General features: G+C 54.9%; 6 protein-coding genes and 1 non-coding gene across 7 annotated transcripts; 6 read left to right on the plus strand and 1 right to left on the minus strand.

The window, feature by feature from the left end:
- Window positions 1-86: 86 nt before the first annotated feature.
- CAOG_08745 (hypothetical protein) lies at window positions 87-3,107 on the plus strand (the record flags this gene model as incomplete). The annotated part of the gene is made up of 3 exons (XM_011272073.1): window positions 87-1,371; window positions 1,395-2,073; window positions 2,102-3,107. The coding sequence occupies 3 exons, from the start codon at window positions 87-89 to the stop codon at window positions 3,105-3,107; spliced, it is 2,970 nt and encodes a 989-aa protein (XP_011270375.1).
- A 1,242-nt stretch (window positions 3,108-4,349) lies between these two features.
- Window positions 4,350-4,421, plus strand: CAOG_09576. The gene has a single exon. It is a non-coding gene; the product is annotated as a tRNA-Asp (tRNA).
- A 594-nt stretch (window positions 4,422-5,015) lies between these two features.
- Window positions 5,016-5,434, plus strand: CAOG_03965 (hypothetical protein; the record flags this gene model as incomplete). The annotated part of the gene is made up of 2 exons (XM_004347740.1): window positions 5,016-5,026; window positions 5,080-5,434. The coding sequence occupies 2 exons, from the start codon at window positions 5,016-5,018 to the stop codon at window positions 5,432-5,434; spliced, it is 366 nt and encodes a 121-aa protein (XP_004347790.1).
- Window positions 5,435-6,965: 1,531 nt separating this feature from the next.
- CAOG_03966 (hypothetical protein) lies at window positions 6,966-9,528 on the minus strand. The gene is made up of 4 exons (XM_004347741.2): window positions 9,462-9,528; window positions 7,908-8,569; window positions 7,557-7,723; window positions 6,966-7,450 (listed from the first exon to the last, which is right to left on the minus strand). Exons 1-4 carry the CDS (start codon window positions 9,507-9,509, stop codon window positions 7,074-7,076), a joined length of 1,254 nt encoding a protein of 417 aa, XP_004347791.2. The 5' UTR covers window positions 9,510-9,528; the 3' UTR covers window positions 6,966-7,073.
- Window positions 9,529-9,668: 140 nt separating this feature from the next.
- CAOG_03967 (hypothetical protein) lies at window positions 9,669-10,684 on the plus strand. Its single transcript, XM_004347742.2, has one exon. The coding sequence runs from the start codon at window positions 9,684-9,686 to the stop codon at window positions 10,584-10,586; it is 903 nt and encodes a 300-aa protein (XP_004347792.1). The 5' UTR covers window positions 9,669-9,683; the 3' UTR covers window positions 10,587-10,684.
- A 142-nt stretch (window positions 10,685-10,826) lies between these two features.
- On the plus strand, window positions 10,827-13,495 carry CAOG_03968 (hypothetical protein; the record flags this gene model as incomplete). Its single annotated transcript, XM_004347743.2, has 5 exons — window positions 10,827-11,255; window positions 11,348-12,201; window positions 12,382-12,649; window positions 12,832-13,254; window positions 13,358-13,495. The coding sequence occupies exons 1-5, from the start codon at window positions 10,881-10,883 to the stop codon at window positions 13,493-13,495; spliced, it is 2,058 nt and encodes a 685-aa protein (XP_004347793.1). The 5' UTR covers window positions 10,827-10,880.
- A 273-nt stretch (window positions 13,496-13,768) lies between these two features.
- Window positions 13,769-15,500, plus strand: CAOG_03969 (hypothetical protein; the record flags this gene model as incomplete). Its single annotated transcript, XM_004347744.2, has 2 exons — window positions 13,769-14,381; window positions 14,410-15,500. The coding sequence occupies 2 exons, from the start codon at window positions 13,769-13,771 to the stop codon at window positions 15,498-15,500; spliced, it is 1,704 nt and encodes a 567-aa protein (XP_004347794.2).
- Window positions 15,501-15,599: the final 99 nt, after the last annotated feature.

The raw sequence follows: 15,599 nt of genomic DNA on the forward strand, positions 1-15,599 counted from the left end.
GCATCAGGTTCCTCGAAGAAGTGGAAACCATCATCACCACGCACCTGCATCCGATCGTCGACGGAGAAGCGCAACCCGCCCTTCCGATGATTGTCGGCGGCGACTTCAACCTCTGCTTGAGTAATCAACGCAACTACTTGTCCTCCTCTACTCATCCCCCGCCGTTGGATCCTGCGCAGAGGTTCTTTGCCAACCTGACCTCCCGGCTCAACCTGTCCGAGTCGTGGACGGAGTGCCACGGCAACAAGCATCTGTACACCTGGTCCCCAACAGGCAACTCCCCTGGTTCCAGCAGACGCATTGATTACATCTTCACCAACGATGCATTTCCCTTTACCCCCGTCTCCTTCGAGGCTAAGGAAACGAGGTCCGACCACCGAGCTCTCATTGCGGCTTTCCACCACGTTGACCACCAACACCGTCCTCCGCCATTCAGACTGAACTCCCGGCTCCTGACGGACCAGCGTCTGCTGGACTTTGTCCACACGTGCATTGATCAGCTGAACGAGTCCATCCGGCTGTCGAAAGATCACGCCCCCCTGGCCTGGGACATTTTCAAATCCAGAGTTGTCCGCTACGCGTCGTCCCTTGGCGCCTACGTGGCCAAATGCAACCGCATTGACGAGGAAGCTTGTCATCATCTCATCACCCACGTCGAATGCCTGATGCAGGATCCCCTGCTCACGGCGGACCAGCTCAAACGTCTCCAGGACGCCCGCTCTGGCGCTGTAGCTGAGCTCCAAGAAATCGCTCGTACCAAGGCTGAAGGCGCCAGGTTGAGGTCGCACCACCTCTCGTGTGCCCTCACCGAACGCTGCACCAAGGTGTTCTTTAGCCTTGAGCGTGAGTGCATCAAAGCCCAAACCATTGCCAAACTCACGGTGAACGGCGAGGACTTTACTACTCCGAACGACATAGCATCCGTGCTGCACGACTTTTACTCCAAACTCTATGACTCTGAACCAATCGACGAGGCTGCCCTGAGCGAGGTCCTTGCGCAAGCAAATCCGGCGCGAAAGCTGTCCCGAGCAGAACAGAAGTCACTGGGCGCGGATCTCAACCCGTACGAGATTGCTGTCGCTATCGAGAACACTGCGCCTGACAAGAGCCCCGGTCCTGACGGCCTGACAGGTGCCTTCTATCGCACATTCCAGGCACGCCTCTGCTACGCATTGTCCCACGTAGTGCTGCACGACTTTTACTCCAAACTCTATGACTCTGAACCAATCGACGAGGCAGCCCTGAGCGAGGTCCTTGCGCAAGCAAATCCAGAACAGAAGTCACTGGGCGCGGATCTCAACCCGTACGAGATTGCTGTCGCTATCGAGAACACTGCGCCTGACAAGAGCCCCGGTCCTGACGGCCTGACAGGTGCCTTCTATCGCACATTCCAGGCACGCCTGGTCGTACCATCGATGCCAACATCCATCTCATGCGCGACTTGCTCGATTTGTGCCGCGTGTGCAACATTCCGGGTGTTGCTGTCTTGCTGGACTCGGAAAAGGCATTCGACAGAGTCGATCACCAATTCTTATTCCAAGCACTCCGCAAGTACGGCGTCGGTGAGAGTTTCATCAGTTGGATGGAACTGCTCAACACTGGCTGCCAATCCCGCGTTGTGTACAACTGCACCATCTCGCTTCCATTCCCGATCAAACGATCTGTGCGTCAAGGGAGCGTCGAAGCGCCGTTCTTGTATGCCATCTACGCCGGCGTCATCTCCGACTATGTCATCCACAAACTGCGCGACAAGATGCTCTCTCTGGCCCTGAGGTCTGGTCCTCAAATCGTGGAACCCAGCTTGTTTGCTGACGACACTTCGATCTTCCTGTCGGATCCCAACCACATCCATGCCCTGTTTGAAGTCTACGCAACAGTTGGCAGGGCTACCAACCTCAAGATCAACGAGGCCAAAACCTCCGTCCTGCGTCTCGGCCCCCTTCGGGATGCCGATCCGCCGGACGGCTTGGCTCATCTCCAATGGGTGCCGTCAGGACTCGAGTCCTTGGCGTGCAACTCGGCTACGGCGATCTTGCCAAAGCCAACTTCGAGCCCTGCAAGCCAAGGTCGCGCGTGCGCTGGGTCGTTGGTCGCGCCACAGTCTCTCGATCGCTGGCAGGGTCCTGATTGCCAACGCGATCGGACTCTCCCGCGTCTGGTATCACTGTCGCTTCATCCACATGCCCAACACGTACTCCAAGGCACTGTCCGACACTGTCAACAAATATCTCTGGAAAGGCCGATTCTCCCCGGTCGCCAGGAAGGTTGTGACCGCTCCTCCCAAAACGATCATGTTTGGGCTTGGACTCATCGATCTCCCCACCAACATTGCAGCGACGGCTGCCCAAGCGCTAATCAACTTCCTGTCGCCTGTCCCCAGCTTCTGGAAGTTGGTTGTCAACCACCTCGCCGAAGTGGCTGACAGACCTGCTCGGCTCTCCGACAATCCTGTCGCCGAGTACACGGCCATGCAGCGGCTAGTCGCCAAATTCCCGTTCAGACTTTCGCTCTCGGTGTTCTGGCACCATGCCTTCAGGGCGTGGCGCAGGCTGCTCCCTTTCTCTGAGCCTCCTCGCTCGAAAAACGAACTGCTCGCCACTCCCCTCTGGCGCAACCCCATGCTTGACAAGATCGACTTCTGGATGCTACGGAAACACGGCATCTCGTACCTCCATCATCTCCACTCTGGCAAGAAATGGCAGTCGGCCCGCGATCTCCGCGAGTTCTACGACTCCCGTCTGCCACAGGTCGAAGCCAGACTCCAAGTGATCCGCTCCAAAGTCTCGCTCATCGACCCGTCCAAACTGCGGAACGCCCCTGTGCGCTTCCGCGAGAACGATTGGGTTGTTGACTCGTGGGGCTTCCTCCGCAGAATCTTGGAAACTCCGGCCGCCGACGCCTTGTCTGTGCGCGTGAAGCCCTACGTGTTCCGCCTCCACGGTCAGGTTGTGGTGCCCAAGCACATCCTCTCAGCCAGGCTCCCGCTAGCTGAACTCACCCCAGCAGTGGTCTCGGATTGGACCTCTCCGTCTGCCAAGCCCCACACCAAGAAAAGCGACCTGCTGATGCAGCTCGCTGAAGCCTATCCTCCACCAAAACACCCTTAGGTCGAAGGATTCTTCTTTGGCTCTCTGATGCGTCTCGACGTTGACCCAACCCGGCTGCAGCTGCGTGGCGCTCTGAATTGAGAATGCCCGCTACTGGCTGGTGTTAGGTATCTAACCAATTTGCCCATGTCAACTTCGACGAGTTGACATTGTACCTTTTTAGGTCAGTTGGTTTTGGGAGGGCAAACTCAATCCCTAACAGCTGGCACTCTATCCCAAACACATCGAGGAGTGCAAAAAGCGCGTGCACATTGTGCGATGCACCTCATCCGACGCATCGCTGCGCAATCTTCGCCACATGCTCACGCCCGCCCCGGTCAAACCAACTGCCCTGGTCGAGTGGGAGCAAATCCTAGGACCCGTGCACTGGTCCAAACTGCGCCGCGACATGATGCAACATGATGACCAATCTTGTCCCGCGCCCTCATCTGGCGCATCGCCCACAACACCGAGTACCTGGGTGAGATTCGCCTGCTGTCTCGCCGCGACAAGCTCACCAACGAACAACTCCGCGAGGAGTCACACAGTGGCGCGTTCGCCTGCGTCCACTGCTTCCGACTTCAAGGCACCCGTGCCCCTCTCGAAAACTGGCTGCACATGATTGTCCACTGCCCCCTGGCTGTGGCGGTCTGTGTCATGATCAGAGCTCGTTCCACGAAGACACGAGTAATGGGTTGATGATGAGACTAATAATCGGGAAACAAGAGACTTCACTTCTCCAAAGCCACGAGTGAACACACTCCAGGTACACATCAATCCATAACATGAACAACAAGCCACAAGTACAAACTAGCATCCACCGCATTCAGTAATCCAAGAACATTCATCTGAATAAAGTGCAGCTTGGTTATTGACCAGAAACATGGCGAAACGCCGCAGCTTCAGCGTGCAAGGAGAAAATACCTCGTAAAAACCGCTTCCCGCCTCCAAATTATCTTCTACAGATGTTTTGCATGTAAGACCTTGGTAGGGTTAGCCAGGCAATGTTGTTGTAAAGTGTTTTATTTCACTTTGCAGACTGACTATTCCAAATGCATGCAAACAAACAATACAAAGACATCAACGCTCAGTCTTCTTAGCAAAGAACGACCCAGTCGGGACCGCAGAGCCTGCGGGTCCTGACATTGCAAGTTGATGGCAGCGTGCATGTGGCTTCAGATGATTGCTCGATTTGGTCGAACAGTTCCTTCTATGTACTACTGACTCGAGGCTCGTCCGCCCAAGAGACTTCCATCAAGAGTTTCGACTGTCGTATAATGGTTAGTACCGTACGCTGTCACCGTGCAAATCCGGGTTCGATCCCCGGCAGTCGAGCATTTTTTTTGCTCTTTATTTTTTTTTCCTTGCCGGCTTGTGTGTGGTGTTGTTGTTGTCGGTATTATTGTTTGTTGTTGTTCTTGAAGCCGTGAATCATTCTTGAATACAGGATTTCACTGAAAAAAGCTACCAAAAACACGAACTGTATGCGCTCAGTGCGAGTGAAGACTTTGAGCCGTAGCATGTTTTTGGTGATCTTCTCCAACTTGTGCGAACGTCATAAACGATTATCGTGATGCTTGTTGTTCTCTTGCTCTGCAGTCGCCGTCGTTGGTACTACTGTACACTGGATTCCAATGAGGAGTGGATTGATGTGCAGGGTCTCCGTTCTCGGCGACTTTGGTACCGCTTGGGACCGTTGGGTGAACACTCCGGATTGAAATACATTCGGTGACCGTTTGAAAGTGCTTTCGACACCGTTTTTGAAACATTTCGAATTTGGGTGCACCAGTGACCGTTTCCCGGGACCGTTTGTAAAACACCACCGTTTTGACTCGACCGTTCCAAGAACATGGCCGTTTCGGTCGGACTGACCGTTTTTTCGGCACTCGCACCTTGCGCACCTTGTGGATTCTGGCGTTGTCGAGGACAATGATCGCCTTGTATCTCACGCCCGCCATGGGGAAGCTGACACCAAAGCATTCCTCGCTTTCAGCGAAAAATTCAGTGTTGTCTTGACCTTCGTCCAGCTCATCCAGCCGCAGTTCCTCGTTCGACGGTACGTAGTTTCCGCCTTGCGCCTCGTCATCGTCGTCGTCGTCGTCGTCATCGTCATCATCATCATCATCATCATCATCATCATCATCATCATCATCATCATCATCATCAACATCATCATCATCATCATCGTCATCGTCGTCTCCGTACCGAGCGCGCCGAGGTCGATGAGCACTGCGGGAAGTGCTCACGTGCGATGCCGAGCTGCTTTGCGGCAGCAGTTTCAGTGGTTCCACGAGCGGCTGCGCGAGCTGGGCGGAGGGCCATCAAGTGACGACGGGCAGTGCTGCTAGCAGCTGTTGCTGCGGAGGTGCCAGTGCTCTGCTCAGATTCGGACTGGTCATGCTCTGAGTCGCGAAAAGATCGGGCCAACGTGCGATGGTGAAACCCACGGCCTCGTGTCGATGGATGCAGTGCGTCTGCCTCTGCGCAGGGCGGGGCGAGTGCCACCCTCGAAGAGGACGAAGCTGGGAGACTTGCGAAACTCGAGGAAGACGAAGCTTGGTGACTGGAACTCGAGGAGCTTGCCGAAGCACCATGTTGCGCCTGAGAGCCCTGCTCTTCATCGTCGTCGCTATCTTCGACGTGTAGAGATTTCTCTGCATATCTGATCGTGGCGGTCTCGGGCTCGAGAGGCTGCTCTGGGAGGGTGGTGGGATCGATGCCGAGCGCCTCTTGATCCAAGTCTGGATCTTGATCCAAAAATGTCCAGCAGCTCCGTGTTAGGTATCTAACCAGGGAGGGTGGTGGGATCGATGCCGAGCGCCTCTTGATCCAAGTCTGGATCTTGATCCAAAAATGTCCAGCAGCTCCGCCATCGCTTCAGCGAAGACTTCCCCGTTGACCGTGCGCATGCTGACCTTAGAGTAAAGCATGCCTTTCATGCCGATCGCCATGATCAGGGAAAAGTTTGGCGCTCGGATGGACTTGACTGTCTCAACGGCTCGCTGCCCTTAAGTGCCCGTCCTCGGGATGCGTGCTGATTGACATTGAAGCCGCTTTCGTCGACGTAGATGACCTTGAGCGGATCGGGCCCGTTACTCAGGAACGTCTCGGCCCAATCCTTTCGCATGTCAATCACGCGCTGCGAATTTTTTACCGAAACCTGCTGCCAAATCCTCTTGTAGGTGAAATTTGCGCGTTTCACCGCCCGTCCAACGGTCGCTGGGTGCACGGTGATATTGAATCGCTGCAGCAGCATTTGTGCAAGCAGCCTATTGGTCAAAGCAGAATGCAGCTCGACTTGTTGGCACATGAAGGCGATGTGCTCGGAGGTCAGAATACTCCGGTTTGGCGGTGTTCTTTTCTTCGCCACCCAGGTGCCGTTCTCCCGGTATTGTCGCATACCATCCGAGATAGTCGATGCAGGGTGTCCGGTGATTTTAGCGGCCTCTACTTGTTGTTTGACGCGATTCAGAACGGTGCTAACGATCAACTCGCGCTCATCGTCGCTCAACTGCACGCGTTTGCGTGGCTGGCGCTGCTCGTCAACTTGATCTGTGTTGATATTCACAGGCATATCGAATGATTTGGAAAGAAAGAAGACTGGGGTAAGAAAAGTCGACGTGCACTTGGAACCATGTTCCTACCAATAAACGTGCGTACTTGCAACGGTCCCGTGTTTTGTGCAACGACATCGTTCAATACCCAAATGGTCACCAATGCACATTGGAACGAAAACTGTTGTTGCAACGGTCGCCGGCTGCACTTCAAAACGGTCTTGCACTTTGAAACGAAAACGAGTGTTCACCAAAACGTTCCGCAAAGTAACTTTCAACGGAGTGTGCATTTACAACGAAAGTGCTGCACGCTGGAACGGAGACCCTGCACATCAATTCACTCCCCATTGTAACTCACTTTAAACCCATGTGTAAAAATGAACAATAATTCAACAATAACCAGAACAACAAAAAGCCAAAACATATCACTCATTCACAGCGATTGAAGGAGCGAATTCATCTCATCCATTGCTGCTGAGCTCGGGGCGATCGACGCGCGGGAATCAATGCACGCTGGAGCTGAGGCACCGAGAGTGGCTGTCTCCGAAGAGGGAGCTGACTCGTCCAGCGAGCCAGAGACCTTCGTGAGCATGGTGCTGATAGTTTCGAACGGATTGGACGACGAAGCACCTTCCGCCGGCTCCTCGACCGATGCAGCAAGAATAGCATCGACTTCAGGCGCCTTGAGAGTGGATGGGGAAGGAGGCCCCATCTGAGCAAGTTTCTCTCGCACGGCAACAGCCTGTAAATCGTGCTTGTTCAACGACGTGTTGCGAGGCGGCGCAACAGGGCGAGGAGCGACCTCTGCAACTGGTCGGAAGGAATTCAAAAGAAAACAAGCGAAAAGGTAAGTCAACAAGCAAGCCGAATGAACAACAAACAAGCAAACAAACAAACAACAAGCAATGGTCAGTACCTGCTGCAGAGTCACTCTTGGGTGCCTCTTCCTCCTCCGAGTCGGAGCCCAAGATCTTCTCGCCTTGGGCCAGCAAATCCGAAATGTCGAGCGAGCCATTTGTAACCGCAGTGCCTGCACTCGCGCCGTTGCTGTTGGTCGCCTGTACTTGCTGGAAAGTGAGATGTCTGGCATGCAACGAGAGTTGTGAGCGAGCAGGTGTCAACGACACACAACCTGGAACGAGCAAGATTGTGGCTCGTGACATGCAGCAGGAAAAAAGAGCAACAGAAAGAAAAACCACAAAAGCAAAAGCCCAGGGGAAACAAAAACCAAGCCCGAGTACATCCAAGAAAGCCTGCCAGTGCTTACTCGATACCGCTTGCATGTGAGCCGTCTGATACCCGACGAATGGCGTCGAGCCAGCCATCCAGCTCGTCCTTGAAGCTCGCGACACACAAGTAATTGCGGTCTCGGGTCGCGATTTCAAAGGCAAACTGGTGGCCAGGGATGGAAATCTCTGCGGTGCCGATGGATGCAGCCAGGTTGATGATGCCCAGAGGAGTTTTGGCGTCCTGGGTGCGGTAGTACAAAATGGCGTTGCCGCGCAGGACAAACCACCGCTTCTTCCACGTCTTGACGGAGCCGCCCTGCTTGGTCAAGTAGCCCTCGTGCACAATGGGAGCGGCAAGGATGGACGCGACGCCAGCAGGCTGCGAGAGGCTCGACGGAGACTGCGCCGCCGTGGCTGCCAGCGTCTCTGTGAGGATGCTCAGCCAGTCGTTCATTTCAGACTCTGAATCTGCGACGAGCCAGTATGTGCGCGATGGGGTGACGCACGCAATAGCAAAGCGCTTTCCTGCCACCTCGGGATCCGCATCCGCCTTCCGGACCTCGGCGACATCTGCGAGGCTGATTGTGCCCAGCGCCTCTGCGTTCGCCTGCAGCGCGGCGCGATCCGTCTTAAAGTACTGCAAGCTCGCAGGCGTTGTCAGTCCCGCCGGCTGCAGCACAAACCATCTTCGTTTCCAGCTCTGTGATGAAAATAATTGCGAGTCGCGAACGCATGAAAAGTGAGTTGTCAAAATTTGTTGGTCGTGGTTGGTTTTTTTTTTTCTGCCCGGAACAGAACAGAACAAAGCCAAAAACAAAGCCAAAAGCAACAACAACAACAACACAAAGTCGTGAAGGGTTTCTTTGTTTCTTTGTTTCTTTGTTTCTTTGTTTCTTTTTTTTTTTTTCTTTTTTTTTTTGTTTTGGTTTTGTTTTTCTATGGCTGATGCATTGGCAAATCCATCCACGCGTGTTCAATGCGACACTGCCGCCGCCGCCGCCACCACCACTCCTTCACCACCACTCGCATCCGAGAGTGCCATGTTCGCGATTTGTCCACCGGCGCTTCGTGTCTGCTCACGGCCTGGCCGTGATGTTGAGCTGCTTCGCTGGCCTTTCACATTGGCCCACTGCGACAGTGTATGTGTATGTGTGGGTATGAATGAAGCGAGGCTGCACCACCATCATCACCACCATCACCATCACCATCACCATCACCATCACCATCACCATCACCACTACCATCACCACCACCATCACCATCACCCCGCTCTTCCACAGCAGACAGAAGCCGACTTGTAGATCAAAAAAAAAAAAGAAAGAAAAAAAAAAGCTCCACTCTCTCTTCTTCTTCTTCTCTTTCGTGTGTCACTCTGGCTGCTGCTGCTATAATGAAGGAAGTGGTGGTGATGCACGTCTCGCACAAGAGAAAGAGAAGAGAGAGAGACACACACACAGGAGTCCGCGTGCTGAGCGACAGGAAAAGCCACTCTCAACCTCAACCTCAACCCTCACTCACTCACTCACTCACTCACACTCACTCTCGACAACAACAAACAACAGACAACAGACAATAGCAGCACAATAGCTTGCCTTGACGCTGCCGCCCTGCTTGGTCAGATAGCCAGACTTGAGCGACATTCGATGATCCCTTCACGACAGACAAAGTAAGACTGAAAAAAAAAAAACACCCGCCAAGTTCTGAGAAAAGCAACAACCGAAATGAAAATGCATCCTACAGTATGATTCATCGCAGATAGGGGGGAATCCCATTCGACTTGGCACGCACTCGCAGTCCAGGTTTCAGATCCATAGATGACTGCTAGTGGTGAATGTGCTCCAGCCAGCCTGTCCAGCAAGTGCTTGCCTGGACTGGCACAACGCAACTCGCCCGTCCGGCATGGTGCACACGCATGGATCGCAGCAGCACCACTACTGAGGCGGCGATGGCTGAGCACTCGCCAGCTGCCTCAAGCTTCTGTTGCTGCTGCTGCTGCCACTACGGCTGCCACAACGAGCGCAATGGCACAAGCCCAGCCGCCACCACCACCAACACAGCCCCACTTTACTGTCATTTACAAGGGCGCGGGCATGCAGATCTGGCAACTCCTCGCACGCGTCAAAATCCTCCATGTTGCCGTCGTGTCGGGACTCGTACTTCCAATGGCCGCCGTGTGGGCGATCGATGCGCAGACACAGGAGGCTTCGTCCGAGACTCTTGAAAATGCTGCTACAAGCTCTGATCCACAACTGGCTGCCAAAGTACCGCCACCACCACCACCTCCGCGTGTCACCACGGCGACGCTCGCAATCGCAGTGGCAAGCGCCGCAGCGACGGGCGGAGTTCTCGTCGGACTGTCGCTTGCGCTGCGCCGCTACGTTGGTGAACTTGCGCTCAATCTCTCCACGAACGAGATGCGCGTTGCGACACTGTCGTTCTGGGGCCGGAGGGTCAATCAGGTGTATCCAGCGGGAGCGGTCATCCCGCAGCCGTTTGCCAGCTCGCTCGGTGCACTCACAACCAAGGCCCTGCATCCCATGCAGCTGTTTAGCGAAACCCGTCCGTTCCTGCTCAGTGTTCGCTACGGCCGCGTTGTTCATCCGGGGCTCTTTCTCCAATTGCTTCGCGGCGAGCTCCCGGCAGCATCAGAAGCACCAGAAGCAGCAGCAACTACGTTTCCGTCTGCTACGCCCTCAGATCAGCCCCCACCAGCATGATCCAAGCTTCTTGTTTGATGTGAGCTGCTTTCCTGTCCGCTCGTGTTCGGCTGTACTTCATTTGCAGTTTTGTATTTTGTATCCACTTTCATTCGTTCGTTCGCTCGCTCGCTCTCCTTCCTCACTCCTCCCTCCTTCCTCCCTCCTCCCAAGTTCGATTCTCTCTGAGATTTCTGTCAGTTGCGAGAAGCCCTCATTTTTCCGACAACCACGCAAGTTGCTTTCACTCTTTTTTTCTTTTTTTCCTTCCCCAACGTTGATCTTTGATTCACTCGTCTGCTGTCCTCGCCAGCCATGTGGTCTTCGCCTGGGTCTGATGCGGAAGCTGCGCCGCTGTTGCGTTCTGTGCATGGACAAGGCAACAACAACAACAACAGCAGCAGCAATCCCAATGCGAGTGCTGGAAGTGGCGCGAGTCGTGGCGGAGCAGCTAGTTTGCAGCAGCAGCAGCACCAGCACCAGCATCAGTCCACTGCCACTGGTGCCACCCCTGTGACATCCGCGTCCATTGCTGCTGCTGCTGGTGGTGGAGCAGCTGCTGCTGGTGGCGGTGGTGCGCACGCGATCGACAGCGACGGCGGCGGGCTGTACTCGCTCACTGGGCTCGCTGGCAACAAGGACCGCTTCGACCGCAGCTACAGCAGACACATCAACTACGACTTGCCCGAGGTACGCATCGACAGTTGACCAACAGTTGACCAACAGTTGACCAAGCAGCTGCACTTTTGCTCGTCTATGCTCACTCTGTACTTCCTTCCTAGTCATCCAAGAGCGCGTCATCAACAGCATCAAGGCGCGGACTGTCCTTCCCGCACCTCCACATTCGCCCGTTTGGCGACAAGGACAAGTCGACCGCCAGCTTCGGCAAGGACAAGGATCGCGCCACGAGCGCAGCCATTGTCGATCGCGACGGGTCGCTCATCTCGCCGACGCCGAGGTACGCGAACGTTGTGCACCGGATCCAACCGGCCGCGTCGAGCCATGGCAGCGCATACCCCACCTCAAGCATCAATAGCAGCATCAATGCCAATGCTGCGGCCGCATCTGGCCTGCCGGTGCAGCCCACCGTCGCCCTGTCCGACATGCATCACAGTCGCAAGCTGAGCTCGTCGCCGCCAGTCACCCGCTCAATCAACCCAAACCTGGGCCAAGAGTTTGCATCGCAGTGGACAATCGGCACTCCGCCCGTCGGCGAGCCGGCCTTTTTGTTTGGAAATGCTTTCTCGACCAACCATCAACAACAACCACAGTCGCAGCCCTCGGCCTTCTCGTCCAACTTTCTACCATCCCGGCCCGCCTCTCCTGTCTCCACGGGATCTGGCATGGTTGCCTCTAGCTCGCACGTTGTTCTGGCCAACTCTGTGGCGGGCTCGACCCTCGCACAGGCCGCCGTTTCGGCTGCAGTTGCTGCCGCAGCGCGCAAAGAGAAGAATTACAACCGCTTTGTTGCCCTTCCGGACATTAAAAAGCCCGAGGAAATGGCACAGGCGCCAACAGTTCCCGTCCAACCCGTGCTCGAAGACGAGGTGGCCGTCATCAAGACGCAGGCGACTTCCTCTCACCCTTCCACTATTCTCGGAGCTCGAGCTCGAATTTCTGTTTACTGCACAGCAGGGTATGTGATTGTTCGATAGTACTTTTGGTTGACCTTCATGGTTGATGATGACGGCTGTGAGCGTTGTGTTGCTTTTTTTTTTTTCTTTCTTTGGTTTGACGCATGATGTGCTTTTGACCTTGTTTCTCACTCCCGACCTCACCGCCTTGCCGACCCCCCCCCCATCTCTTCCACGGACAGTGCCTACCACACCAAAAAGTTACGCACTTATCTTAGCGAAAAGTACCGCGACACGCCGCATGACGGCGTCTTACCACTGTGGTACCACGAAGCCATGTACGCTCGGTACCTCGACGCTCGAGGCCGACCGAACGACTGCCTCGGCGACATTATCTATTTTGATTATGGTGTTGTGATTATGTGGGGCTTGTCACGAACCCAAGAGGCGGATGTGCTGACCGAACTGTCCAACTTTGAGGCCACACCCCTGGATGCGTTCGAAGTGCAGGTAAGTTGTGTGTCGAATTGCTCATGCTTTGGGAGTTGAGAGCGCTGGCAGCCTCTCGACTTTCGAGTGCTGTCGAAACGGGCGGGGTTTTTTTTTTTTTTTTGTCTGTGTGTTTGTTTGTTTGTTTGTTTTTGACTCTTTGCTGACCTACCGCATGTGCGTGTGTGTGTGCACTCGTCTAGGTCGACCAATTCGAGCTTCGCTACAGTCCCGAGGAGCAGCCCCGTATCCACAACGATATCATCACAATCAACAACCTCGAAGATCATCACTGCAAATTGGCCATTTCTCACGCGCTGTCGCAAAGCACCAAGCTTTGCGTGTTTGAGGAGCGTATCGAACAGACGATTGAATCGAGCAAACACATTCCTGGGGATCTTGCCCTCACGGGGCAAGTGCAGCTCTCGCGCCTGGCCATCTCCAAGAAGATTGGCTTTATTTTCATGCAGAAGAGCGCCGTCAATCTGCTCACGGATGTACTAGACACGCCAGAGTACTTTTGGTCTGCCCCGGATCATCTCCAAGGCGTGTACAAGGCCGTGCGCCAATACATGGAGATTTCAGCTCGTGTAGAGGTTTTGAATACCCGACTCATGGTGTTGCAGGTTAGTGGCGCGCGGTTTTTTTTTTTTTTTGGTTTTTTTTTTTTTATGTCGGCTCGTTTCTCGTGTTCCCGCTCACTCGTTCGGACTTTTAATATTGATACAGGACATGCTCGAAATGCTCAAAGACCAGCAGGATCAGTTCCACTCGACGCGTCTCGAGTATATTGTCATCATTTTGATTTCCGTTGAAGTTCTTATTGGTATTGTGAGCGTTGCTGTGGATTTGTTCAAGGTGGTGTAAAACGTCATCATTTTGATTTCCGTTGAAGTTCTTATTGGTATTGTGAGCGTTGCTGTGGATTTGTTCAAGGTGGTGTAAAACGTGTGTTGCTTGGTGTATTTGTTGTCGTTGTTGTCGCCTTCCAATGTACTTGTATTTGTCGCTTTTTCTCAGTCTCAGTCTCAGTCTCAGTCTCAGTCTCAGTTTTGCACCCCTTCCATCTCGCTGCAAGTCCGTTGTGCAAATCCCGCTTCCCTCTGACTTTGATTGATCTTGATTTCCGGGCACCACAAAATGTCCTCGACCGTGCTCCGCGCTGAGAGCGGGACGGATGGTCTGTCTGGACTGGCGCGCGGTTTCCCAGCCAGCCAGGCTGTCTCTTCTGCCTCTGCCTCTGCCTCTGCCTCTGCCTCAGCCACTGCCTCTCGCAGCAGTCCGATCTGGTCGAGTCCACCACCACCACTACAACAACAACAACAACAACAACACGACGCCACCGCTTCTGCCGCTTCTGCTGCCTCTTCTGCTGCCGCCGCTCCGTCTTCTGCTTCTGCTTCTGCCTCTGCTGCTTCTGCTTCTCCGTCGTCCTCCTCCTCCTCCTCCCCGTCGCTCAGCGAGCACCGCCAGTCACTCATGCTCGCGGCCCAGCGCGCAGGCGGTGTTCGCCGCATCCTGCTCGACCCGCGAGTGGCTGCCGGGCCGTCGCACATTGTCATGCTCGTGTTCCTGCTCTCGCTGATTGTCTTCATGTTCGCCTTCGCCGTCAAGCTGGGCCCGTCGGACGCGCTTGGCGAGCGCGACTCAGTCGCTGACGACGCGGCTGGAGCATCGTCCTCGCCATCGTCATCCTCGTCCTCATCGTCGTCCGCGTCGCTACTATGCCAAAGAGTACACGTACCAGGAGAAGGTTCGGACGTGGCCGCAAGCGCGCACAGTCATCCGAGATGCGCACGTCTACGTTGCTGGCCTCCCGCAAGACACCAGCGCCGTCGAGATTGGCCTACCGGTTGAGCAGATCAAGCACACGTTGGTGGTTCTGCCGGCGAATCCTAGCAGCAACGAGGACGCTCTGATCCACGTCACTCCTGCCGCTTCCAGGACGCCCATCCTGGCGTCAGACCTCAGCACGTTCGAGTTGCAATCTACCAAGGAGAACGGCGTGGATGGCACGACGCTGGCTCATCCCTTCTCCATCGCTACAAGCAGCAAGTCATTCGCCACCAACGCCACCTCGAGCAGCCCGCCGCATGTTCTGGATGCCACGCCGTTGTTTGCAGCGTGGAAGGCAGCACCCACAACCCCAGTCATTTCTGCATACGTCAAACTCGCCGTGACCACGCTCAGCAGCACGTTCGAACTCGACCTTTCTCAGCCACTTCCATCCACTTCTGCTTCCGACGAGATCCTGCTGTCCAACATCGAATTTGCCGCCATCCGATGCCGCCTCTTCTCCGAACCTTCAAAGTCGCTGGTGCAGTGCTCCCAGCGCAGCAAGTTGCGCTGGACTGCCATTTATCGCCCACAAGGAGGTGCCAAAACGCAATTCCGCCACTGCATGACGTGCGAGGCGTTGACACAACCCTGCGTCTCGGCGCTCGCGATGACTGCCGGCGCGGCGTTGGCATCGCAGGGTCCCTGCTTTCCAGCGAACTGGGACAAGCTGTCTGGCGTCGGAGCTCGCAACATCCCGCTCCCTTCTGCCTGGTCTGAACTTGCCATCAACTTTACCACCACAGATCCAAACGCACACTTTGTGACCTCAGTCCCTGCCGACACATCCAGTTTGGTAATCCGTCACCAGTCGGATCCCCTCATCGTGTCGGGCGCGCTTGGCTCTGCAGACGGCACCTTCTTTCTCACGCACGACCAAGCTCTGGAAATTAGCGCCGATCTGCAAATGAGCGCCCTCGTCTTGTTTGTCGTCATTGGTGTCGTGACGATGGCGCGCTCCCTGTACATGGCGCGGGCTCTTCGATCGCAGCCAGTCTATGCTCGTCTGCCAGCGGACGGGCTCGACCGATTGTGATTGTCTGTTTGTGCCTGTTGTTGTGCTTGTTGTTGTTTTGCGTTTTCTATTTATTCATCATTACCCGTCCTTTGAACTTGCGACTGCTTCAACGTTCAT

Source organism: Capsaspora owczarzaki (genome assembly GCF_000151315.2).
Source record: "Capsaspora owczarzaki ATCC 30864 unplaced genomic scaffold supercont2.6, whole genome shotgun sequence".
Classification (NCBI taxonomy): Eukaryota; class Filasterea; order Ministeriida; family Capsasporidae; genus Capsaspora; species Capsaspora owczarzaki.